General features: G+C 37.5%; 3 protein-coding genes across 8 annotated transcripts in view; 1 reads left to right on the top strand and 2 right to left on the bottom strand.

Annotated features, from left to right (window-relative positions):
- LOC106644728 (6-phosphofructo-2-kinase/fructose-2,6-bisphosphatase) overlaps positions 1-20,460 on the top strand; it is a 27,442-nt gene extending 6,982 nt beyond the window's left edge. For 2 of the 6 annotated variants that reach the window (XM_089596129.1, XM_023390843.2), the window contains 5 exons: positions 16,174-16,344; positions 17,195-17,355; positions 17,464-17,847; positions 17,985-18,254; positions 18,358-20,460. In XM_089596129.1, the coding sequence (XP_089452255.1) occupies positions 16,174-16,344; positions 17,195-17,355; positions 17,464-17,847; positions 17,985-18,254; positions 18,358-18,786 (1,415 nt within the window). In that variant the 3' untranslated portion in view covers positions 18,787-20,460. Of the gene's footprint in view, positions 1-13,785; positions 14,060-16,173; positions 16,345-17,194; positions 17,356-17,463; positions 17,848-17,984; positions 18,255-18,357 lie in introns of those variants that run through there. The other 4 variants (XM_014360379.3, XM_023390846.2, XM_089596128.1 and 1 more) reach the window with 4 other exon arrangements.
- Positions 3,264-9,056, bottom strand: LOC149373700 (uncharacterized). The gene is made up of 11 exons (XM_089596046.1): positions 8,907-9,056; positions 7,132-7,224; positions 6,836-7,054; positions 6,301-6,658; positions 5,925-6,139; positions 5,437-5,826; positions 4,975-5,345; positions 4,780-4,890; positions 4,158-4,652; positions 3,557-3,832; positions 3,264-3,474 (listed from the first exon to the last, which is right to left on the bottom strand). Exons 1-11 carry the CDS (start codon positions 9,054-9,056, stop codon positions 3,264-3,266), a joined length of 2,889 nt encoding a protein of 962 aa, XP_089452172.1.
- LOC149373699 (uncharacterized) lies at positions 19,910-26,861 on the bottom strand. The gene is made up of 5 exons (XM_089596080.1): positions 26,729-26,861; positions 26,503-26,680; positions 26,037-26,426; positions 25,719-25,923; positions 19,910-20,023 (listed from the first exon to the last, which is right to left on the bottom strand). Exons 1-5 carry the CDS (start codon positions 26,859-26,861, stop codon positions 19,910-19,912), a joined length of 1,020 nt encoding a protein of 339 aa, XP_089452206.1.

Below are 26,861 nucleotides of genomic sequence, written 5' to 3'. Positions count from 1 at the left end.
GAAATAGAGACACATGCACACTCTTCTTTTTACTCTCAGTTGACCTCGCGCAAGTATTATGTATAATGCGACGAGCGAGAAGATAAGCAGGTATGCCGTACCAGTGCACTTGCGTGCAAATAATATATTGATAATTTATCAGTTATGAAATAATAATGTTTTAGTTATTAAACGTGTGAGGAACTTACGGGAAGAAATAACGTTATTTGTCTTAAAAACAGAAAAATTCAATCTTGTACTATAACTCACAGGTCTTTACAAATCTACATCAGATGAATTCCCTGTAATTCGTTGGGTACCCATCTCTTGAGTGGAATTCATAGTTTTTGGGGATATGAATCAGCTTTAGGTGTCTTTGGGCATTTGTACGACTCATTCTATAACTTTTGTTTTATCTGCAATACTTGAGTCATATTTTTGTATAAAATACATTATAAACTCAAAGTCGTAATTGTTTTTTGAGATAAATTTTTATGTATTACTTATTTATTGATTACTAAAGAGCGTATGATTATGGTTTGTAAAAAAGCTCTTGTTATTCAAAATTTGCATTCATTACTATAAAAATAGGGGTCCTTGTGGAATTTTAATTACTCAAACAGCGGATTCCAATCTTTTTTAGCTTGTATTCTGAATGTTTTTCTAAACCAACTGATTAAAATGGTGAGTTTTTAATTAACAATCCATTTTTGATGAAGCTACAAGTATCAATTATCTCAATAAACCTAATATAAATTCCGTATGCAATCAAATACTGGTCACGTGATCAGCACGCAATCACTGTATTGACGTAGAGTGATTTGCGTAATAATACTTCCAAAGTTCAACTTGAATAAGTAATCTCGAAATTACCGATTAATATCACATCATGACTAAATTTTTAGATTTTTTCATCAGTTTAAACAATTATTTATAAAGCTTACGTTTTTTGTCACACAGCAATCTGTAAATAACTTTGTTGTAAGAATTTAATCATACCCTTCAAAAATTATGAATTTACTTGTAAAATTAAAGCGTTAGAAATACAAAAAAAATTCTCAAAGTAAAAATCTCGTATGCTCGCTCGAGTCCAATAATAAAATTGCTTTTATTCAATTTAAACAAAAATTGTCATTAAAGTACATCAGCATACTATTGGTGGCTTTCTGTTTTATTTTTGGCATATATACAGTCTGATTTTTTAAATCCCATTTTAATGTTACAAATACAATTTTATTTTAAACCATTAATTGAAAAAGTAATTTCGTTTACTTTCGTCTTTATTGTAAAACAAGTGTTGTGTATATACATGAAATACACATGTAATTCAAATGTACTCGAAGCATTTCACATTGGCTGTTTTTGTTCACGTTGATGATGGTCTGGCTAGTGCAACAACAATGAAGTACCTAATATTTCTCTTAATCGTTCCAAGAAGTTAACATTTCTTTTTTTTTTGTTTTCATCAATATCTCAAGAACTTCCTTATAGTCTCACACATTTTCATTATTTCTTTATTCTATCGAACCCTCTGCCCATACACTAAATTGTGCTCTAACTGATGTGTTTCTAGACGCATTCCTCCTTCCCTACTGCCCCACTCTTTTTTTTGGATTTATTTTTATGCAACTGCTTATCAAACCGCTCGATATCGTTTCGCTTACGGATATGAGTTCATGAAACATGTAAATGCCCTTGTGATCGGCATTTCTACCCGCATCGTTAAATATTCACTAGCTTTGATCGATCGATGTCATCGAGCTTTTCCGATTGGCTCACTATTTTTACATCCCACGTGTACGGAAATTTTTGCAAAAATCCGAAGATTGACACAAAGTTTTGCAATCGTGCCTCGCAAATAAGCGCACGTGCCCGCGGACTATTAAGTATGTGTATCTTTTTTTAGACTGGAGCGTAACGAGATCGTTCTTTGTAAAATATTGTGCAAGCGATCGAAAGAACAAAGTTTTCTTAGGTATTAAAAAAACACAGAGCAAATTGTTTCTTCGCCATCCTCGAGCCATTAACTAATTACATTTTTTTATTGGAGCTGTAGGCCTCTCTAATTAATTTACCGATCTTTAGAACACAAAAAAGCCGGTTCTATTGGTTTACACAAAGACACGAGATCTAATAGAGTTTCAATTCAACTTTCGATTTAGAAAAAACTCACGGACCAACTTGTTTTTCTCGCTCTGGGTAGTAAATTACCATTGCATAACTAATGTATAATTGATAAATTGAACAACAATTTCAACGTTGAATTGTAATAGTGATTTTTTTCCGACTCGCACATGCACAGATATCCAGAAAAGTAAAGAAGGTGACGTCAAAGAAGAAACTGCATAAATATGGTTACGACTGCTCTCTGTGAGAAAAAGAAAGCGTTTACGTCTGCGCCAAGAGACGATCATGCACTCACTGCCTGTTATCAAATGCATGAACCGTTATACATATGTATTGATGCCCACGAAGACAAGATTAGATTTTTTCCCTGTCTTACTCTAAAACGCGTGCGCACATAATTTCTTTTTCAGCACACGTGCACCGAGTTCACTTGTGTTTCTTTCTCTTTGAAATTTAGCCATGAGTTATTCTGTTTTCGTACTGTGCATTGAATAGTATAGCTAATTACTTAGTTTTTCCTTCTTCCCCTATCTATATCTTCAAAAGCGGATAATATTATGTAAAGCTGTGAAAAAAAATTTTTTTAAATTATTTATTCCATTTTCTTATTACGCGTTTAAGTTAGATTTTCAGTATGCATCACGGTGATAGATACTATTACCCCTTTTCTTAGACTGAAAAAGAAATTATCAAAATTTCTTGAGGTATGGCACTACCATCCAACCTATGGTTAATGCATACATGTCATAACGGTCTATATTAACTTTTACTTATGAACGTAAGCTGTTTAACAGTAACTTTTTTTAAGCAGCATAAAAACTTCTTTACTATAGTTATTACTAATTTTAATAGCATATGACACATTAAAACTTGTAATTAATATTCTGTTGGAACTTATAACTGATTTGTTCAGCAGTTTCTACGATTTTTCGAATTAATTAACGCTTTTTCTTTATATATTAGTAAGATAATTTATTTAAAAAAGCTATAAAAAATATATACAAATTAAAATATTCAAACATGCACAACTTAAAAAACTATAAAAGACAAATTCAACAGTTACATAAAACAAAATTGAGCAATCACAAGCGACTGGTAGCTCGAAATAACTATCAACTCCATTGTCATGTCCAGACTAGTCAGGCAAATCTCAAGATTTACAAATGCACACACTTGAAGCTGTTGCGTTTGCGATAGCAGGTACCCATGCCATGGCACTCAAGCTTGTTACAGTACTTGTAGCTGTGCACCCCGCAGGCAGCAGCATCTGATAACTTTTTTCGTTTTGTCGGGACATTTATCTCGTGGCATTCCAACTCTATTTCTGCCAACGGACGCTTCTTTTGTGATTGAAAAGAGTAGCCAGAACTAAAAGAAATTAAAAAAGAGCCGTGTGAAAAAAAGACAATTAATACATTATCATTAAAAAAAAAAAATGAAAAAAACTCACTTGATATGGTACGAAGGCTGAGGCACACGCTTTAAGTGCTTCTGCTGGTGCTGAGTCGGAGAGATCGACGACTGTGGGTAAAATATCGTCGGATCGTGGTAGATCCGACTGTTTGTAAGATCGATCTCTCTGTAGCTGTCCGCGACTGTCACGCAATTGATAGCGTTTGTGTGGAGATCGCTCTGGGACCACGAGGATAAAACCGAAATGTTGTTCGTCGTTGACTGAGCATATTGGGTCTGACGTTTGTGGACCGCCGTTGGTATCAATTCAGTCCTGTAAAACAACAAAAAGACGAAATTAGACAAGAGCTTTCTGCACTGATTATGTGTTCAAACAGTTGTGTAGTGTTAAAAAATATAATTTTGTTGCAATCCATTTACATTCATAACTTTTTCAAAATACATTAATCGTAGAACGTTGTTAAAGCTTATTTGGACTAAATATGAAACTATTTTTCCAGTAAGTATCCAAGTTTAATTTTACAATAGCTACTTAAATCCAAGCAAGTTCGACCAAAATCTGGTATATATAGATTTTTTTATTTTATAGTGTGTTCACCTCTCATGAGGTATTTATACTGGTACATATAGATACTTACCTTTTTTTTTGGGACTCATCATCGTCATCGTCGCTGCTGACAATAATTACAGAGGCCGCAGGTGAGCGAGTATCATAAATCGTCATCGTTTGCTGCCTGCCGTCCGATTCCTGAATTGAATGATTGTTCCGCTGATGTGAGTGGTGTTTGCTCAGAGACAACGGAGACAACGAGTGATGATTATGATGTGACGTTAAAGTTGCCGAGAATTGCGAGGTCAGTATCGGCTGCAATGACGACGACGATGAAGAAGGCTTAATCGTCGACAGGGGTGAGTATTGCATTTTACTCCAGCCACTGTTCCTTGGTGGCATATTCTCTTTCACGCGCTTCTTCACGGGGTTGCGCTGTTGCTGTTTCTTCTTATGCTCGTGGCATTGGTGCTGCACCTCATTGACAGCAGCAACAGTCAACTTTTGTCGTTTCGTTGACACATTCATCACATGGCACTCCACCGAAGGACGTTTCTTTTTTGATTGAAAAGAGCAGCCAGACCTACAAAAAAAAATAAACAAAAAAAAAATGTAAAGTTACGCTTGAAAAAGTCATACAAAGTACATTGTTATTGAAAAAAAACCAATAAAAAAACAAAAAAGAAAAAAAAACAGAAAACAATGCTCACTTAATATGGTGCTGGAGCTCAGGCACGTACTTTATGTGCTGAGCATGTTGAGTCGTTGACTGAGAATGTTGGGTCTGACTTCTGTATATCGTCCTTGATGTCGATTCAATACTGTAAAACAACAAAAGGATAAAATAAGCGAGATCTTTCTAACACCAACCGATTAAAAGTTCAAATAGCGTGTGGTATATTAACCCTTTCTTCTGAGACTCGTCGTCGTTGTCGTCGTCGCTGCTGATATTAATGACAGACGCCACAGGTGAGGGCGTGTTGTAAATCGTGATCGTTTGCTGTCTGCCATGCAACCCCTCGGCCGGATCATCGTTCTGTTGTTGCAGATGGTGTTCGCTTGAGGACCACGAAGATGAGGACAAAGACAGTGAGTGATGGTCATGGTGCGATGTCAAGGTAGCCAAGGATTGTGAGGCCAGTATCGACTGCACCGATAACGGCCATGACTGTTGAATAGCATTGTGCTGGCTAAGTATCTGTTCCCAGGGATGCACGATTGTGGCCATCTGGCTGCTACCATCGGGATAGGGTGTTTGCATTGTTTGCACCACATTCTGTAGATTTTTACACCAAAACGAAAGCAGAGCCATGTGTGACGATCGAACGTACAAGACTAATGAGTATAGGAGTAGTAGAAGTACTTACCGTCAAAATCTTCTGCCGGTCGGTTTCCACCATCGAAACGGGAACCGCAAACTGCTGGGTGGCCGCAGCCACAGCAGTTGTCACCATTTGATAGTCAGGTTGTGGGCATAGAATATCCTGCACAAGTTGTTGCGGAAAGTCGTTGACCTCACTTCGGCCCCCAGTCGAGCTGATAGACGAGCTATAGTGCTGCACTTGGTTGTTGCCAGTGGTGCTTCTAGACGTTGACTCGTGGAAGTTTGCCATGACAGACGACAGTGCTGGTTGAGGTGTGGGAGTGGATTGGTGGTACGGCAAACTGTTTGTCAAGTCACTGGTACGGAAGTTGACGAGGTGGGTTAGGGTAACGAAGGCGTGGTTCAAGGCTTCGTCTGGTGTTATACGCCACTCCTAGCAAATGAAATGACAATTGTAGATTAAATTTTGCTACTGTAAAAGAGCGTTTTCTCTTGTAAAGAAAAATTATTAGTTCAATTGAATTTTACTACCTGGTCCATCGTGAGCATCCTCTTGAGTAGGTCAATAAACTCCTGGCATTCGGCCTTTTTGGAAAAATATTGACCTCCTTCATGATCCACAGTAACGTTGACTCGACCAATGTCGTCGAGAGAATTAAAGATGTACTTTCTGTTTTCTTTCGGCTTAATGCTAGTCTCGGCTTCGTATTCATTGCAAGTTTTGAGACGCCAAAACGAATACGTGACTAAAGGAACAAAAACAATGCCAGCATATGAAAATCCGAGGTTAAATTAGGAACTACTGTCATATAAAGCGAGCAGAATAATAAAACTGCGGATAATGAAAAATACTTACGATCGGCCGTGTCAGTTTTATTTGAAAAGTACATTCCATTCATATTCCGACAGAAGAAATTGCTCGTTTTGCTGGCATTGTTAAGCATTCCCTCGGTTGGCAGACCCTGGGTCTGGCTAATGTAACGAATCTGATCGTACTCCGAGCTACCAGGGTATAGAGGCCAACCCATGAATAGCTCGGCAACGACGCAGCCAAGCGACCACATGTCAATAGCCTCAGAAAATGGAAGACCAAGTATGATCTCTGGGGCACGGTAGTATCGCGTCTGGACGTAACTGTTGCAGACGGCCTTGGATACGTGACAGGCTGAGCCAAAGTCGATCACTTTGATGCGGTAGGGCTGTCGGATGGGGTCAACCAGCATGATGTTGTCCGGCTTCAGGTCTGTGTGGATCAAACCCAGTTGCTGTAAAATTTATAATTGTCTTGTTTACGTGTGTTTACATTTTTGTTTTCAAACGATCAAGAAACCAGCTCTTACTGGTCTCCTTCCATGTCATTACAGTAAACGCAAATCAAAATATTTCTTATCTTAAAAAAATTCCGATAAAAGATGCACGAAAAAAAAAAAAATTTTACTCACTTTGAGTTTGAGCAACGCCGTAAGAACCTGCTGGAGGATTGGCCTAATGCACTCGAGTGGCAAAGGCGAGAATTGGTGTTGCTTCATAAAGTCATAAAGACTCTGTTCCAGAATCTCGAACACTAAGCAGGTGTGCGATTTGTGCTGGAAGAATTCGTAGGCACGTACGATGTTAAACTGATCCGCATTTTCTTCATTGAGACGTAACAGGTTGGAGATCTGTGGAATTGAAAAAAAAATGCAACAAGTCTACATCAAACCATACTTGTATGTGAGAGTTTATGGTGCATACTCACCTCGATTTGACCCTGCTGAATGTACAACGGATGGTTTTTTAGAATTTTTATGGCCACTTTCTCATTAGTGCCTTCTTTCAAGCATTTGACAACCTGTGGAAATTAAAAAAGTTCAAAGTCTCCTGCGTGCCAATCCTCGACCTAGCTGACTGAGCCACCGCGCGCTCTTTATATATACATATATAGATAATGCGTATAGATATAACAATAGCATGTACATCGCGGTAAACGGGTGTTTACACTCACTGAAACCTTTGTTCAAAAATTTTTTCTAATAGTATATGGCATTGCAAGTAAAACGAGCCCAACTTTGAAGGTCTGTCTTCGAAAAAAAATTTTTCTGAATGGGTGACAAAAACGGGATCCTTTTTGTGGATTTTCTCATATAAATTTGTTCCCCATTTTAATGAAAAAATTTTTTTAAAGCATTTCCTCAAAATCAGGCTTATATTACTTGTACTGTCATGTACTATGAGAAAAAAAATTTGTAACACGGGTTTCAGTGAGGGTAACACCATTTTTCTGCGATTTACATGTTAAAATTATATATATATATATATATATATATAATTTGAAACATATAAAGCGTGAAAAAAGGGTGTAACCCTTACTGACACCCTTGATCAAGATTTTTTCTTCATAGTACATGTCATTGCGACTAGGATGAGCCGTATCTCCAAGTTTTGAGACAAAAAAAAATTTTTTTTTATAATATGAGGGCCAAAAACGGAGTGTTTTTTGTAGATTTCCTTACATAGTTTTGTCTCCTATTGGATTAAAAAATTTTTTTTTGTGGTATACCCTCGTAACTAGGCTTATTTTACTTGTACTGTCATGTAATATAGGAAAAATTTGGAAGATAGATTTCAGTGAGGGTGACGCCCTATTTCTGCGATATAAATGTTAAAATTATATCTATACATACGATGTGTATCGATGGAATTTAAAACATGTAAGTCGCAAAAAAAGCTTGTCACCCTCACTGAAACCATTGAACAAAATTTATTCTTAATAGTACATATTATTGCCAGTAAAATGAGCCGTATCTTGAAGGTGTGCGTAAAAAAACTGTTTTTATTCAAATGGGGGACAAAAACGGGAAATTCTTTTTGGGTTTCCTTAAATATGTTTTTCTCCCATTTAAACAAAAATTTTTTTTTAAGCATACCCTCGAAACCAGGCTTATTTTACTTGTACTGTTAGGAGCTATGAAAAAAAATTTTCAACCCGATTTTCAGTGAGGATGACACCTTTTTTTCGCAATATAGGTGTTAAAATTATGTGTGTATATATATATATATGGATGAAGTTTGAAACATTTGAATCGTGATAAAAGGTTTTCACCCTCACTGAAATCCTTGTTCTAAATTTTTTCTTAAAAGTACATGTCATTGCGAATAAGATAAGCCGTATCTTGAAGGTGTACGGCAAAAAAAATTTTTTTATTAAAATGGGGGACAAAAACGGGGCTCATTTTACTTGTACTGTCGTGAGCTGTAAAGAAAAAATTTTAAACACGAATTTCAGGGAGGGTGACACCCTTTTTTCAAAATTTACATGTTTAAAATTATATCTACATGGATGATATGTATAGATACAATTTTAAACATGTAAATTGTGAAAAAAGGGTGTCACCCTCCCTAAAATCCGTGTTTAACATTTTTTATTCATATCTCACGACATTACGAGTAAAATTATTGAAATGGGGAACAAAAATGGAATATTTTTTAGGTATTTCCTCATATTTTTATGAAATGAAATAGTACAGCACTTACCTGTCCAAAAGTGCCTTGTCCGAGAAACTCGAGGACCTTATACTGGTTGGTCATGGAGTACAGCACTTCGTCCTTAACCAGCTGGTACTCACCTTCACCCTGAGAATTGGATCCACCTTCGTTGCTTGCTTTATTCAAGCTGTTCTCCATGATGCTAATTCTGCAAGTGACGGCTTTTGTTGTTGCTTTGTGTTGAGGACTGGAGCTGGTCACAGTGGTAAAAACTATGATGATGGGGTAGAAATATTCGTCGCAAAAAAACAGAAATAGATGACAGAAATGTTTGTGGTGTCAACCTTTCAAAATTTCAATTGCTAATGAAATAATGCGACTTGCACCCGTATATTATAAGCAAATTGTACAAAGAGAAAATGTTGCAACGTCATTGTATTATTAGTAACTCCGTAATTGTGATTTAATTATCGAAAGTGGTCCTTCTTCATTAAGGAAATGCTAAGCGGTATCGTCGTAGTTTCGAAAATGCGTACAACGTGATGATTCTAGAGGTGAAAGTTGTCATTTCAAGAAACTATTAAGCCCTACGATAAGCATATGTGAAATTTACCCGTTCGCTACATCGATATTTTCTCTCTTGTTTTTGTTCACATTCGGACGATTTTAGGTGTCCTTCGTCTTAAATGTGAAGTGCGTCCCAAGAAAAAAATGATTGAGTTGCATCTTGATGGTTTTATTTCATGATCGAGTTGCGACCTCGTTGATTTTATCTTATGGTTAAACACTCGAGCTCCGTTGCAGTCATTAGCACAAACGTACTTTAAGATAAAACTAATGACTTTTATATTCATGTTGTATCCTCGGTAATTGTTTCTAATGGTTGAGTTGTATCCCTGATAATTTTATCTTATGCTCGTGTTCCGTCCAGTCATTAACTCGATGAACCATAACTTTTCTGACATGCTTCATCTAGGCTTCAAACTTGTAAACATTTTTAATTATTTCGCTGAACTTACTTATCCTTTCTTTGCTAAATCTAAATTTTATACAAAGAATTAATATTTCCTAGCACTGTGAAGTGAACACTATTATAATCCGATTATCTAGTTCTCTATAGATGATGGAATTTTCCAGCAGTGAAGAAAATAAAATTTTAGCACAGTCAGGAGATAAAGTTTTCTACTTTGTTGATAAGGTTGTTTTTCTTTTATAGCTTAATAAAATTATTTATTCAATAGCCAGAGATTTCATCGAAAAAATAAGAGTAGATGCATATTCTCGACACTCAAAAGAATGAATTAAACCCAAGATTGATTGAGAATTTAAGGTGATAAATGAAAAAATCAATGAATCTCGCCTAAATCAAGCTATATATATTTCGTGTTAGTTTGCTAATAAGTACTGTTTTATTTAAATAAGTCGATTTTTTTTAATTGTCAATAGGTATTGTCATTGACAATAAATTAGCAACAAATTGAGCCAAATACGTTTATTAATCGTATTCACGGTTTAAAAATGTGTTGATTAAAAAAGGTATATCCTTGGACCTTGTTCAGCCAAGGACACCTATTAGAAAAATCCAACTATAAGATACGGGTGTCTTCCCGCACGTGCGCGTGTAATTTCTATCTTTTTTCTCTCTCTCTCTCTGTACTTTTTTTGTACTTGCAGGTTTTTTTGTATTTTATTTATTAAACTAATTGACTTTTTTTTATTTAGACTACATAACATAATTAGAGTTTACATTTAATCTTTGCATTCGAAAAAATAAATCAAGCCCAAATTTGAGTGGAATGTTTGAAAACTCGTGGATAAAAAAATAAGAACTCGTATTTTGCATCACTTTACTTAAATTAATTTCATTATTTAGACTGTATATATTATTACATAAGAAAAAAATCGTCATAATATCCTCTTTCGGCAAGAAAATAACTATTTTTTTAATCAACAATGTTATTAATTAATACTGCAACAATCGATGAGCAATTACGATAATAAAGACCTTCCTTAAGTTACACTGCCGGCTCTTTACGCGATAACTTCTTTTTTACAGAAAGTAGCGCGCTTTTGTCTTTCCGTTTTTGACATTGTGAGTCATTTGGTTGTTCTTAAAATTCGATTATTATTCCGTCACCGCGATGACTCATGGAAAATAGAAAAGTGAACGTTGGCTGCTCGAAATTTTCTTTTTTCCACTTTGTTTCAAGCAACTAAGCCTAATGACAGTGTGTACCGCCAATTCTAGTCAATTTGAAGTAAATGGTAAATGTACCTACTACTCGAGGGTTTAGACTAGTATACGATACAATAAATGACAAATAGAGTGTGATGTAATATAAAATATTGTTATTAAAGGTTACATCATTTAATAAATTCATTAAAAAAAAAAAATAAATAAATAGTCCATGACCATATGTAACGCTATCTATATACGTGATTATAACCCAGACCGTATAGATAACAGAAATAGGGCTAAATATAAAGTCATTGACCTCATAGAACAGTGGTTTAGTCAGGGAGGAAAATTCAAGACTACGACGAGAGAGTTATTTGTTTGGTTTGAAAAGTTAGTTTTTAACACTTATTAAATAAAATAGGTGGCTTACAGTATCTGTGAAAAATTAACATTTAAGTTTAATCCTATTAAAACGCGTCCTTATACCATTTACAGTGCTAAAAAAGATTTTGAAAAAATTTCAAGTTGTATTGAGCTGATAATATATTATTGAGCGTGAATATCAAACAGGAAACTCACAATAACACAAATACTATAAAAAAGATCATGTTTTCACCATTCATAGCGCACGCGATACTCTGTTATGTTGTGTAACGATAATGTATCACATGCGATTTATATATTAGAATTTTAACGTAATCCGTAATGTTTAAGTGTACTTGTTCAATATAGTTTTATTTAAGTCAAAAAATTTTAAGGCCAAGTTTTGGGTAACGATGAAACTACATGTTCTTAAGGAAAGTCAAAATAACATATGTACTGATACAAAATATTGGATAGCTCAGGCTATAGTTAAGCTAACTTTTCTTCTTTTTTGTATCAATTTGACCAGCTCAGTCGTTTGGTATATGTATACGTATTGTATGACAGCTGAAAAACATTAGTTTTTAACCGATATCAATTACTATCAGCCCTAACAGGCAATATATATTTTTAGAGATGCCAAGTATTCCTGTGGCTTACAATTTATGCCCCATCGATTTTTATCGAGGTTTTGTTGGTAGTTCTTGTACACTTTGGAGTTTATTGTACAAATACTCCATTAGACCATTAGAAAACGCGCTAATCATCAACATTTGAAATATCAATAATTTCTTTTACATGTACTCTAGGAACGAAAGATTTTAATACATATATTTTTGGATTAACATAAACCAGTGTTTACAACTTCATTGACATCTTGTATGTCAATCCATATATGGAAGAGAAAACAAAAAAATCTGAAAAATGGAGATAAAAATTGAAATGAGACAAAAAGGTAGACGAGTAAATTATATTGAGTGTACAAAGCCTCAGGTGCCCGAGCAAAGGTCTAAAAGCTCTCACGGATTCTAAAAACTCACGGTCATGAAGAAGCGAAAGAAAAACAGGAAAAAACAGAGAATATATAAAGCGCGACGGCTCGTGTCATACCGTGGAGCGCGGAAATTTTTCAAACGGACCCGTCGCGATACTATCCACTCACGAGGGGTATATACTTAATCCGATGGCAATAACAGGAAGTCTCGTCTGCAACACCCCGACTAGTACACATCCGTTGGCTGCACTCGACGATGGAAGAGTCGGAGCACGAGGCCCATTGTTCCCCCCCCCCTCCTCGTTGAGCTTCTTCTTTCTCCGAGTCTATTATCAGAGTCACGTTTTTCGGAGCGCAAAGTGGAATCGCAGGTGACTAACTAATCAGAGGCAAAAAACGATGCGATTCAGCGGCGAACGGAAGTGAGTCAGTTCTCTTTTGGCCATAGGAATTATTTAGCGCTACCTATACTTCCTGCATAATGGTGTTGTCCACGATTATTGTCAGGACGCGATATTGCGATAATACATTGTTTCGCGTCTCTCGGCTCATTGGGATTGCAACATAAACGATTTTCTCGCGCATCGTATTTGTCAACAGACTGATAAGTAATTGCTCGGTGCGACCGATGTTTGTAAACAACCCGCGAGCTTTCTAACATGTATAGCCGTTTGCGTAATTGCTCGATTAACGCTTCGAGCGTCATTGTACACAACTGCAGTTAATGACATTGTTTATGTATTTTTTTTTCTTCACATTGGAAAATTCGACCGTTCAAACGAAGGGGGGGGGGGCATATTTACTGGTTATGTAAGACGCTCCCTAGGAGTATTTTTCTCGGTCTGCGCTAGGTAATTTATTGCAATGCGCGCTTGCATTATCGAACGAGTGAAATAACTTACAATTTCAAATTATCCTCGAGCGTATAATTTTATCGGGAGAATCGAAAACAACTGCTCGGATGAAATTCATCGGGTTTTAAAGTATGGAACCGATCGAGCGTAACCTTCGATCTTTCAAATTTCAAAAGCAACCTCCGTTGCCGAACGCCATTTATCTCAACGCGTTTTTTATTTATTTATTTTTTGTAACAATTAAAAACTTTATTGCATATCTAATTTCATACGTGCACTCGTCCACCCTACGGGGATGCGTACACCAACAAAGAAATTCAAGTAGTGATTCAATTCAAATAGTGATTATCGTCATCGGCTTTAAGAATTGACGAGACCTGATAAACATATACACGAAGTGAGTGAACAAGTAGCTCTTCGTCAGTGGTAAAAATTTATTTATTCGTCCCCCCCACACACACACACGCAACCGATCATCGAATCGCGCGCGCGCAGGCGATCGAGCGCTGGACGTATAAAATCGGCTCGCCGTTGATGCAGCCCCGGCAGTTAGCAATCGACTTGCGTAAAGACACAACGCTCATATATGTCTCTTTCAAGGGACCTCACGGCGCTCATACGTCGCAACGTGTCACACGTTCGTTTTTCCAAGGAGTTTTCGTGATTTTGTCTTGTATTACTTGCAACGCGCTTCGCGTGGACGAATTGACTGTTTTTGTTGTTGCTGATCTCGTTTGTACTTTGGAAGTGAATTTTTCCGCATACAGTATTATATATTTACGCCGTTGACCGTCCACCATGTGCCATATCGGTAAGCAGTGATCCACTATTTTTTTTTTTTGTTGTATTGAAGGGCCTTATGGGAATTTTTCGCGACGACCGTATTTTATACCTTTTGTAAGCGAAAAAACTTATCTACCAACATGGGATTAAAAACCGCCTTTTTTTTTAAATAACGATATCTGATAACGATCATTCCCCTCCCTCCCCCCAAATACTCAAGACTCGCTTGTTTCGATCTATTCTTCCGCATAACGCGCTCTCTGGTATCTTGTAACGATGAAATCGCAAGTTTGGGCAACGTCTCGCGGTCTCTACGTGACGATCACGTGCTCATCGGCTCTGCTCTTTCGTGCGAACAAAAATAGCCATGCAGTGCACGCTTGACAGTTCACTTGATACGTGTAGCAAATAGGTCTCTAGGAACAACTCATCCTGTACGAGAGAACATTTCTGGGAAAATCGTTCGAATGACCAAGTCTTCTTTAAACGTCGAAATGTGCAAAAAGGCCTAGTTAAAAAAACGTCCCTTCGGTCGTTACCGTATTGTCTCGGTGAACTAGAGACTACTGTGTACGTATACACACGCATTAATAATAGCAACTCGTCATCGTCAACATCAACCGTCCCTGAGTAAATATGTATGCGCCGTTTGTACACATCCCCGGCTTCCAAGCATCGATCGAACTATTAATTCCCGCACGTGATGATGGACCTGTTTTTCCCAAGCCCGTGGCACTCGTTTTCGCGAGCGATACAAGAGACATTCTCTATTTTCACCTGCAAACTCGCTGGACTTTAGCCAACGGGTGTGTATATACATGTGATGCTGAATGTCGGCTCATCTGTCCACCTCCACACGAGCCAAGTATTTCGTGTGCACATATATATATAACATTTTGTTTCGTTCGTCTCGTGTCTCTTTGAATCTATCTAGAAATCCGCGCGAAAATAGAAAAGCCAACGGACACGATGCACGTCTATTTCGGTCGTCGAATTTTCACAGCGCGCATATCCGATGCTGGTTTGTCTATTTGCGTGACGGGGAAGCTAAGAATAGCGCCAATTTCATTCCACGGTTGACAAGGTGTGCTGCATCAACTCTCGCACATAAAGTTCTTTACTTCGTGTCTTTGTTTTGCAGATGATTCGGGGATAAGAAAGATTAATGAAAAAACAGAATGGAAGATAACGCTATTTTGTTTCGAAATTCGTGTATTGAACTGTCCAAAATGACAACGAAGCCGAGAGCTCGAATAATCTCTGTGTGTCTCTATCGTCGAGAGAGATAAATACCAAAGTGTTAGCAACGCGTAGGTGGAATCAGACTGCGTGGCTCGTGTGTTGTGCCTATTTATACATATATTCTACCACGGATATATTTGAACACTCGCGTTGCCCAATTATATGACGATTCTAGAACTCGTGACAGGGCTCCCCGGGGATGGTTTGCGCGAATTTTGATGATGCCTATGTTATATTCTTCCTTTTCTTCATCATGATATGAAATTAGAAAACGGACCATAATTATTTAAAAAGAGATGTCGAGTGTTGATAAGACGAGTCATCGGCGATACTTTATCCGCTCGTTCGAAAAAAAAAATCGGTACCCACAGCTGTCAAAACAAACGCATCATGAAAATACAATAACATATAACGAATTCGTTGTTTATTTATATAGTTAGAAAATCTTTTGTGTTCGAACAAATCATTGTGTAACGAGCGACAATTAAGCGTTTCTACGTCACCGATAACGATCTCGAGACGCATAGAATTAAAATTGAATGGTATTTTAATACATAAATAATATGCACTTGGTAAAAATTAAAAATGAATTTCCAAAGATTACGCCATTAAAACTTTTCCACTACTGGATTTACAAAAAACGTGGTATGATAACATCAGTCGTATTTGTAATGTACATCCAAGTCGACAAGAACCCCCGAAGCATTCACCATACAATATTATGTTTTCGACGGAATCACTTTGGCCGTTTGTTAGAAACTTTTTCTCTCTACTCGCCTCGTACAGCGCATATGAAATGGGTACCTATATATACTACAGTTTTATCCCCCCCTCCCCCGCCCACAAACGTACTGGCCTCGATTCCAATTGTCCTCTAACCGCCGGATTTTCTATTTCCAGCAGAAGCTACTCAGGAGAAGGCTGTGAGGACGCCGGCCGCGGGAGCCGCAAAACCACCTCGGAAGTTTGCCGGTGTCGTGGTAGTGACCTGCGGCCTACCGGCCAGGGGTAAGAGCCAACTCGCCCACAGCCTCGTTCGACGGCTCAATTGGAACGGCGAGTCCGCCAAGGGTGAGTTTTTACCTGTATTCTAATGCACATATTTTTGACTTGGCTGGTGGTAAGGGTAATGGGAACGGTTTTTGGGAAACTATGTTCATTTTGTACGGATTTGGGTCTTTTCGCGTAGTTTTTGTTTCAAAACGATGCCGTTATCATCAATGCCACATATGGGACATACTAACGATCGACACTTGCTTATCCATCTTCGAGTCCGTTGCCCCCACTGTTGAACGTATACGAGTACGCGTTTCATTACGTTGTACATACACGTGCACGTAACAGTTACTAGCGTTACGTAAGACGTAAGGCCATTGGTAATCATCGATCTATGAAAGCATTACGCAATTCACAGCTCAGCTTCTCACTGCCTTTTTTTTCGTTGCAATCTCTGATTATTTCCTTTTGATCGAGACTAAATTTTGCGATCCACAAAGAACGTGCTTCGATTGATAAAGAGGCCTTTTCAATATTGTATGAATGAGTGGCAATGTAATTCCCGAAAGCGTGGATAACGTTACGTCACAAAAATTGAGGTTGATAAGTTTGGCCAAAAACAAATTTTGCAAGCGTGAAATCGCCAGAGGTCCAAGACATTGATACATCGAACGGAAAAGTCATCGACATGATAAATTGTTCCCAACGATTAGGGAAATCGCAACGATGTGATTGATCTCTCGACCCTGGCTTGTTTTTGTGGAAATATCACCTTGAAAGTCAAACGTCCGCAGCAATTTATTTAGTTCCTAAATGCTCTACCCACTTACCATCAGTCGATAAAAAAAGCTATATTCGTCCCCTAAAAGAGGAGCTTCAAAGTATTTTTTTTTTTACTCGGTAGTAATTTTTTTATTTTTTTCAGTGATGCGAGTGAGCGACTACCGGAAGAAGCGGCTCGAGCGCTACGCGTCCCACGAGCTCTTCCGTCCGGACCACGAGTCCAACGTCGCTCTACGATCCCTCGCACAACAGGACGCGATGCACGACTGCGCGGCCTGGCTCGCTGCCGGCAACACCGTCGCTGTACGTGTATTTTTCATTATTCAGTTTTACTGCCATCCTTAGAATTTGTTTTTCTTTCAAATCGATATACCTACATACAAAGTCTCACGTGTGCCAATGTATTTGTAGATCCTGGACGCGACGGTGGTGACGCGCAAGCAGCGCGCCGAGGTGCACGACTACTTTGCGGCCCAACTGGGCCATCGCATCCTTTTCATTGAGTGCGTCTGCGAGGACGCGTCGCAGCTCGAGGCCAATTGCCGCGAAATACTGCGCCACAGCAGCGACTACGCGGGCATGGAGGCCCAAAAGGCGGCCGAGGACCTGCGACTGAAAATCGCCCACTACCGGAAGATCTACCAGCCGATGGACGAGCCCGGCTACCCGCGCATTTGCATCGACACGGCCACCATCGGGATCACGGCCCACAAGGTCACTGGGCACCTCGAGACCAGTGTCCTCGGCTACCTAGCCAGCGTGTCCTTCAAGCCGCACACCCTCTACTTTTCACGGGTAAGCCAACATTATCTTTCATCCTTTGCTTCGTTTGGTGATCGGTACCGGAAAAACAAACAAATCCACAGTCCCTTTCTGAACCACTTTTCTGGATAAATGAAAAGAAAAAACAATAACCCTGAAATCTCTTTCAGCACGGCGAGAGCGAGTACAACGTGCTCGGGAAGATCGGCGGTGACGCCGTGCTGAGCGCTCGTGGTGAGCGCTACGCGCAGGCTCTCGCTGCCAAAATCAACTCTATGCACATCCCGGAGCTGCGAGTCCTGACGAGTAGGCTGCGGCGCACCATAGCTACGGCCCGAGGCATCGAAGCACCCCAGGAGCACGTGGCCGCCCTCAACGAGCTGTACGCCGGGGTGTGCGAGGGTCTCTCCTACGAGGAGATGCAGGAACAGTATCCTCAGGTGAGCCCGCAGGATATCTATTCTTTTTTTCCCCTGCCCCGCGCGCAAAAATAGGCAAAACAAGAGTGTAAAAACCATACCGATCTCTCGATCGGCATTGCAGGAGTTCGCGTGGCGGGACCAGGACAAACTGCGCTACCGGTACCCCTGGGGCGAAAGCTACGTGGACACAATGCAGCGCGTCGAGCCGGTGATCGTGGACCTCCAGCAGGCCAACAACGTCCTCGTGATCTCGCACCAGGCTATACTGCGCTGCATAATCGGCTACTATCTCGACAAAACCCCCGAGGAGCTGCCCTACATGGAAGTCCCGCTCCACACAATCATACGCGTCAGCAGCCAGGGCTTTAACTACAAGCTCGAGTTCATAAAATTGGGGATCGAGTGCGTCAACACGACCCGGCTGAAGCCCCAGAACTGCAGTGCCAGCCGGACGGCCGACGACGCCCTCATCACCGTGCCTGCCCACTACGACATTCCCGATCCCTGGCGGAACCCCGGCTCCGGGCCCACCCTCGTCCAACAGCACTGAGGGACGACGGAGGGGACGCGTGTACAGGCCTCCTCCTCCTCCTCCTCCTCCTCCGACACTGCTGCAGCCGACGAGTGAGATGTGCCGATTGCGATGCACCTTTTCTTGACTCACCTTTGCCGATTTTTCCTTCTTGGCTTCCATGTACAACTCCCGATTTGTCTCTTTCCTTTCGCTTGGAACCAAGATGACCGCCATATGATTCTGGGCGCAAAATTCGCCGAGACACCTGTCGTGGAAAAGTATTTTGTCCTCAAAGCTCAAAGAGACGTGCGAGCTCAATATCGACTTGCGTATATTATGCGAGATATGAGGTATATAACGTGTAAGTCTTTAAGATATTTATAGTTTGTACTCGCGTACTTTTTTCGCTACAATAGAGGATCTTGATGATGAAAAAATGAAACTAATGATGCTATCACGCGAGTAGATTTAGAGCTGTTGTAGTGTTAGGGAGCGTCGGGTTATAACTCGGGAGAGCAACCGATGCGAAACGATATTATTCAACGTATTACACACATTTTGGTCCGTCTGCGAGTTTGTTCGAGTTTGCGTGCGTTTTGGAATGTATGTACTTACAGTAGAAAGAGCGAAAGGTCGCGGAGGTACGAACGGGTTATATTGATTTTCGACGATCCGCCGGTCAACGAAAATCTCTTTCTCTCTTAGAGGTGCGTCGTGCGATTAGTATGTAATATAGGCACGTTATTGTTACGTTCATTTCATCGAAGTATGCATTTTTGGATAAATAAAAACCATTTGACATTTCGATCGTTTCACCGTGACGTGAGTCCTGAGACTCGTAAGATAGTATGTATATAAATATATCGTTGTATTCTTAAGCTTAATTATGTCATTTACTAGTTGTCGAGGTTACTTTCGCTGATCGATGGTTGGCATCGTTGACGATTGGTTTGTATCACTACCTTTTTTTTTTTTTTCTTCCATTGGTTGAATTTCTTTAATTTTTTGACAATCAGTGCAACGCAGTAACTTTTATTACAAAAGCCTGCGTAAGCAGGACAATTTTCATAAGGTTTATTTCACTTGGGCGTATACGATGTCAGCCTGCGATTCGGCAAAGTTGAAAAGAGCATAAACACGCATAATAATTAATGATAGGCTAAACGTCTTCTCGAGCCAAGAGCCGAGCGTTTGCAAAGTAGGATATAGACGAGTGTACGCGATTGGACGAGTGCGTGACTGAACGTTGATGGGTAAGCTTGTGATCCCGCAGCTGGAATTGTATGAGATGATGAGAGAACATCACTTTTAGTTGTTATTTAATTACATTGGAATCGTTTGCCCTTAAGGTTTCGTTGCGGCAACGGTTTTGAGAAAATGTTTTACAGCAATACCATAGGTTTGTTTCGATGCAAATGTATGTGCATCCACTTTATTTGACCAGAGTACACCTGCGTTTCTCCGAGTCTCCTAGAGAACAGGGATGAACAAACCTTATCACTCGTGATGATGAATAATATTTTTAAAACGTATGGGTGAGAATGCGATTTTTTAGTGACTGTAACGACAATGAGATTCCTTGTGCCAATGAATGGTTGAAGAAAGAGCTGTTATAGAGTGCTTAATGTTACAACATTTTATTATTAGGTCGTATAGGCGACAAGATTTTTTATTGTAAAAGTATGAATAAACATTTTTTTACAAAAATCACACAGCTTGCCTTTTTTGTCCTACGAAAATGCTTATTTGTATTTTTAATGGTTTGGAAAAAAATATTTCTCAGAGTTCATGGCATCATCTATCACTATGTCTATCACACTATCACCTATAATCATTGATGTTTTCTGAATTTTCTTCGACGGCTGTACAATACTTGGCGCGTCTTCGACAACAGTGTAGAGCTATATTTTCTATTTATAAAAATTTATGAAAAATAGGCTGCTTTTCTAATAAAAGTGTTCGATTGTTTTGCAGAATATTAATTTTTAATTTTGTTCATGTCTTTTATTACAAAATAAATTTGTTATCTTATTCGATGTTTGTTTTTTAATTCATTGGAAATACACGGTAAGCGTCATTAATTGTTTTTTGATTTTAAGATAGAAAACTTTCATCAATCAATATGATAAGATTAAAACCATGACGACAAAAATCAGTTAAATTGAATAGATATTACATTAATTACCATAAGTTAACTGATCGTAAGTATGTTTAGCATGCACAAATGAACGATAACTTTCATGTTTGCCATCCAGCATGTTTGGGAGCCATTTCACGCCTTTTTCTCAATTGAACAACCATCCTGGAAGTCAAGGTTTTAAAACAAAATTACTTTGGTTTTTCAATTTAAATTAATTTTCATTGCTTAATAACTTTGAGAACCTTATTCCTCCGATATTAGGGTTTTATAAAGAAAGGGTATAACATTTTTGAGCCAAGGATATAGATGTACTTAGAAACAAAGACAAATAATTATAAATGTGAAAATTGAAACATAGAGTTATGTATAAAGATAGACGTACAAAGGTAAGAGCACAATATTAGACATTTGGAATGGAATATTGCTAGAATTAAGAATAAAAGTTTAAATACAGACTAATAGAGGTAAAGACGTCAAGATAAAATGTTTATTTAACTTTTTATCTATTTGATTTGATCTATTGTACTATTTGAATCATCTTTAAGTCTCTTTTGGTGCGTGTATATTCGCCCCTTTATTTACCTTCCTATATTTTATGTACTTCTTGTTTTCATCTGATGCACGTGTCTTTGTAATCGCTATTACTAAACGTCTCTGCTAAAAAATTTCATCCATATTTTTGTGATTTTTTTAGACGCTATATATTTTCTTCTTGTCCTCTTATTTTTACTTACTGCTGCATTTTTGTTCAGTTTTTTTGTGATTAAAAAATTTTTTTTTGTACGAGACTTTTTTTCTACGTTACCAGCTCTCTGGCTTAATGTATGTTAGTTTTTGCTCTTTCTTTTGAATAATTGTTTCTGCAGTTCTATAGCTCAAGTCTTTAACTATTATGACTTGTAATCTTAATCATTGAGTTTCTATTTCTATGTTCCTGTAAATGTGACTCTATCTCATTTTCACTTTATTAGCTCTACATTATTCCCAAGTCATAGAAATAAGGCTGGTTTCTCAATATAATTAATTAAGTTTTCCAGTAAGTTTTTATCTATTTTTAAAAATCTATTTTTCTCTCTCCTAACGCTGCCTATACGATCCTGTTTTGAAATGCCCACTTTTGTGACGTTGTATTTTGTTTATTACTCTCTACAGATTATAAGCTCAATCTGCGTTACTTTGTTCAAAAATCTCTACATTTGCGGCTATGATTCTCTATATGTATTTCGGTTTTGGTTTCCAAACGAGTACCTTATTTGCTTCTGTATTTTTGACATTACCACCATCATTCTGCTACTGCACCGTAAATGGTTGAAACTTATTTTTATTTTATTGTTGTTTTTTACTCGATTTGATTTTACTTTTCTCAATTTACACATGCAAGTTATTTTATTATCATTGCTTCTGTAATTGCATTTTCAACGCTTGTCTCGATTTATTCTATTTTTTATGGGCAATGCAAAATTATACTTTTGTGTTAAGTTTTTGCCTTACCGACATCATTACCTCAATACATTTTCATCAATATTAGTAATTTGATAGCTACTTTTGCGCGAAATGATGATAAGGGGTACAAAGTCTGTATGTGAAGGAGTCAGTAAAGACCAAATTTATCATAACCCATTGAGAATTGAGGCAGAAGTGTTGCAGCGCATAGTCGTTAAAGTTGCATTACCAGGAATTACCAACTACAAGCACCTTTTGAATACCCTTCATAATTTGATAAAAATATTAGATTCTAGATATACCTATTGAAAAATTTTTACGTATCCTATCCCTATCTCTATCACCTATTTTTCTTCCTCTTTCTCTTTTCGTACCGGTCTTTAGTGTGGGTTCCTAGTAGTGAAAAGTTTCCCTCAGTTGACTCATTCATCCATCCTACTATAGGTACTATTTGCAGGGCACATTTAACGTCTCAAGCACAACCCAGCTGTCTCTTGGAATCATTGTATCTTAGTAAAATATTTAGCAACATTACAGTCATAATGCATCATAAAAGACCTTCATACTTTTCGCGTCTGCATTTTAAGTGAGCGCTCGAGGTTGGGAAGCAAGAACGTTAAATAATACATGGATGATTATTATAATGTACGGTTTGAATTCTGCGTGGCTTTGATGACGTAGTGGTTAGCGTGAGAGCCTCCTATCCGGAAAAACTCGAAGCGTCGTTGTGGATTCGAATTCCATCTAAAAATGTGATTTTTTTTCTTAGGCTTTTTTGATGGTATGAGTACCCGAGATGCCACTTATTCGATTTTTGAGACGAGTAGTGGAATTTTTCTGGACAATGTCTGGACCTCTTTGTGCTTGATACGATCTCTGCTCCATGCAAATAGTGCCCAGTAGGATAGATGATGACCAAGTCATCTGTAAGGGGGTTTTGTACTAGAGGCTCGCACGAAAGACTCGCACACGTGGGGAAAGAGAAACATTACCCATTCGCTATGCGCCTGTCATTTAGCGCCATACTTGTCACTTTAACACATATATTCTTAAGAAAATGTGAAGAACTTCTGTCGACGGCGGTAGCTTTAACTATTTTGCTCTATAAGATTTAACATAGGAAATTATAAACAATGAGGGCAGCACCGTAGAAGCACATACTGCATAAGGAGAAAAAGAATAAGGTGGAAGTAGAGAGATAGGAAGAGGATACTCAAAGATGCCTCAATGTGGATACATGAAATCAAATGCAGTGTAATAATATTTTAACTTGTTATTTCAACTTTAATGTCAATAAAACAATGTTTGTAGGACTCCAAGAAATATTCAGTCAATTCATCTTCGTCATGGGGTGGCATGGGGCCCCAGTTGGGGCATGGACATTCCTAACTAGACTATTCTTAACGAATACAGCTTCGATTAGTAGCAACTATGATCTAACAGTTTATATTCTGTAGACCAGCGAGTAGGAATATGGTAATCTCATGAATCAGAGTACCACTACTTTTGACTACTTTAAGTCGTTTATTTAATTTGGTGCTATTTATACAGTATTACATAACCAATTTCTGCATGAAAAGCAAGAAGTCATAACATACATGCTACATTTAAGCTATGACAATACTTTAAACCACTCGGTGACAGCTCATTTTTTCTTCTTGAATAGCATGTTATTCTGTGCCTCGTAATGTTGGACTTCATTCGTATCCACTGGCCTAATCAAAAAAATTTCCCATCCTATCCAAGACTGTGGAAAAATTTTATGTAGACCTAAAAGTCCGTCTCTTTTGTCGTAATTTCATTTGTTATTGACATTTATTTCTGAAACATGAACAATAGATTAAATATGTGACATAATTATTTGGATATTTTATAGTGAATTTGTGATTATCTTCATCAACTAAAAGAGTGGATTTGTTAGACGTTTTCCCAAAGTGATTTTCAAATATAATGAGCCTCCTAACTTGTTGTTCTTATTAAATTATAGATGGAGTATGATCTTTTCAGAATCTAGTAACATAGTATATTAAATATGTATTTTAAATTTTAAGAAAAAGGAAGAATTACAATTTGAGATAAACTTACTACAATGTAAGACTGGAGTGTCAAGCGTAACAATGGGCCACATTTTATTACAATAGGACTAGAAGCACGAATCATGACTAATACTAATGTTCTGCGTGTGGAGAAACTTAGTTCAATCCAATCTATGTTGTAGATAGAATCTTGAAAATCGACACTCTAATTGAATAAAAAATAATAGTTGTAATGAGAAAATTAAGTGATTAAAACAGTCAAAATATATTATACATGTTTCGTATTTTTTATATTACTGAATTCTTAAACAGATCTTGAATTAAGACGTTATGAAAGTTATTTAAAGTAACATCTAATTTGACTTAATTTTACGTTCAATAAGAAAGAATACAGGTTATATGGTTTTTGCCAAAGTAATTTATTTATCAGTTAGATAGGTAATTGTGAAACAGATTTTTGGAGCGATGTAAATGAACAAGTTTAGAGCATGTATTACAAAAAAAAAAAAAATCTGTTTATAAGCTGTTGAATACATCTAGGACTCATTTAATATGCCTCACCCAAGATTATTACAACAGTACTTAGATTATACATCTCAAAAATTATTTACCCTCTCCTAAAGTAATACGTATAATTTTAACACATACGTCTCGTTCTATCAAAGTACCAGAAACTAATAAATAAAATTCGGTTGTTAAAAGAGAGGAGGTATTTAGGGCAAGCAGTGGTACCACTGTAGTAAATAGTCTTCAATACTCCACAGTGGAACAAAATCATTGCGTTATGTTGGATGTGCATTAAAATCATTACAATGTTTAGTAATAAAGTATAGTTAATTATTTAGGGCTTTAACTGTGCGGAGAAATATAGAGTAAGTCATGCAACTTCAAATAAATTTTACTCGATATTATGCATCACAAACGAAAGTAGCTCTAAAATGATTAAAATGAAATAAGTAATGAAAAAAATATGAGTTTCATGGTTTTGTGTCAATTTTATCCATACGTATCTTTATTCCTCATCAAAAAATATTACTTTTCCAAGCTCATAAAACTGTGTATTTATATATCATGCTACACCAGATGTAAGCTTCTATTTACTTTGGGTTGCTTGCAGTCTACTCAAGCGGATATTTGAATGAACCTAACAATTTGTAGACTACATCCTTTTTTTCTTAGATTCACGGTTTATGGATTTTACGTTCCAAAGCGTAAGTACTTTTTAAACTAATTGTTAATGAACTATATGTAATAATATAGTTTGAATAATATATTGAACTAATTTATGGGCAAGAAGAAAATTCTAATCGTAAACATTTTGTAATTAAAAAATATATGTAAAAACTAACCGCTAAATAAACTTCATTGCTGAACCAAAAATACATTAAAGATTCTGCGAGTAAACCTATAAAAAGAATGATGCAAACGACCATTCCCATTGACATGGATGGTGATGATCCCAATTGGTATATACTCGTGGATAAAATAACCGAGCACGAGAGAATTTGTTGTAACAAATGTGTGTGGAAAGTCTCGTTCATGCACGTGGCCAACCTGTAAAAATATTTTGTAAAATTTATTGTTAAATCCAGACAGAATCACGAAATTTTTCAACGAAAACCTATACGACTGTATAAATAATTTAGGAGAAAAACCACATTATGAACCTATAAATGTAAACATGGTGTTGAACATTTTCTTTTATGGTTCTTCTTTCGCAAGCACTAATGACACTCTGAGGTTTTTCGAGCTGACGTAATCTTTTGATGTACCGCGGAAGTTGGTCCCAGCGATGTGCCAAAGTTTTTAACTGAGCGGGTATAGCACACAAAAAAGAAGCAGGAATCCAACCAATGTTTATCAAATAAAGTACTATGAGAAGTGTAGAGATGAATTCATAAATGACGAACATGACGTAAGTTTTGTTGGTAGTAATGGTAAACGGAATCCACACTTTCAATGGTAACGCGAATTCTTCATCTGAGGTTAGAATTGGTGGTAGTGTAATACACAAAGCAGCAAATACTGCTAAGGAATTGCAGGTAATTTGAATAATCCTATTGAATGACAAAAAGTTCAATGAACTCATAGCAACTGAAATACGCTTTAATTTTCCAACAAAGAATCGGTTACCTGATATAACGGTCAAATGCTTTTTGGATCAAAGTTTCATTGGCGTCTCGAGGAGTACACAATTTTGTCATAAACATTTTTTCCACTTCGAGTACCTTATTTCGAATTAAAATTACATGAAGTGCATGCGTGGAATAACATACGGTGGTAGGTATCAAAAACATTCTGTCTACGAAATCTGCGAAATCCTTTGCATGAAAAAGATACATGAGTCTGAAAAATGTACCCATACAATGAATAGCATTCAAAGTGAAAGAATAACCGATCCACAACAATTTTTGTTGTTTTGTCGTCCAATGCTCTGGTCTCCAAACACCCGTTAATCCTAAAAGTTTGTAAGGCAATTTCAGTATTTCCAT

This window comes from Copidosoma floridanum, unplaced genomic scaffold, assembly GCF_036245765.1.
Source record: "Copidosoma floridanum isolate Cflo_tuat_1 unplaced genomic scaffold, Cflo_Japanese_pri ptg000029l, whole genome shotgun sequence".
In the NCBI taxonomy this organism is placed as follows: Eukaryota; Metazoa; Arthropoda; class Insecta; order Hymenoptera; family Encyrtidae; genus Copidosoma; species Copidosoma floridanum.
Note: the sequence above shows the minus strand (reverse complement) of the source record. Positions and strands in the feature narration are given on the sequence as shown.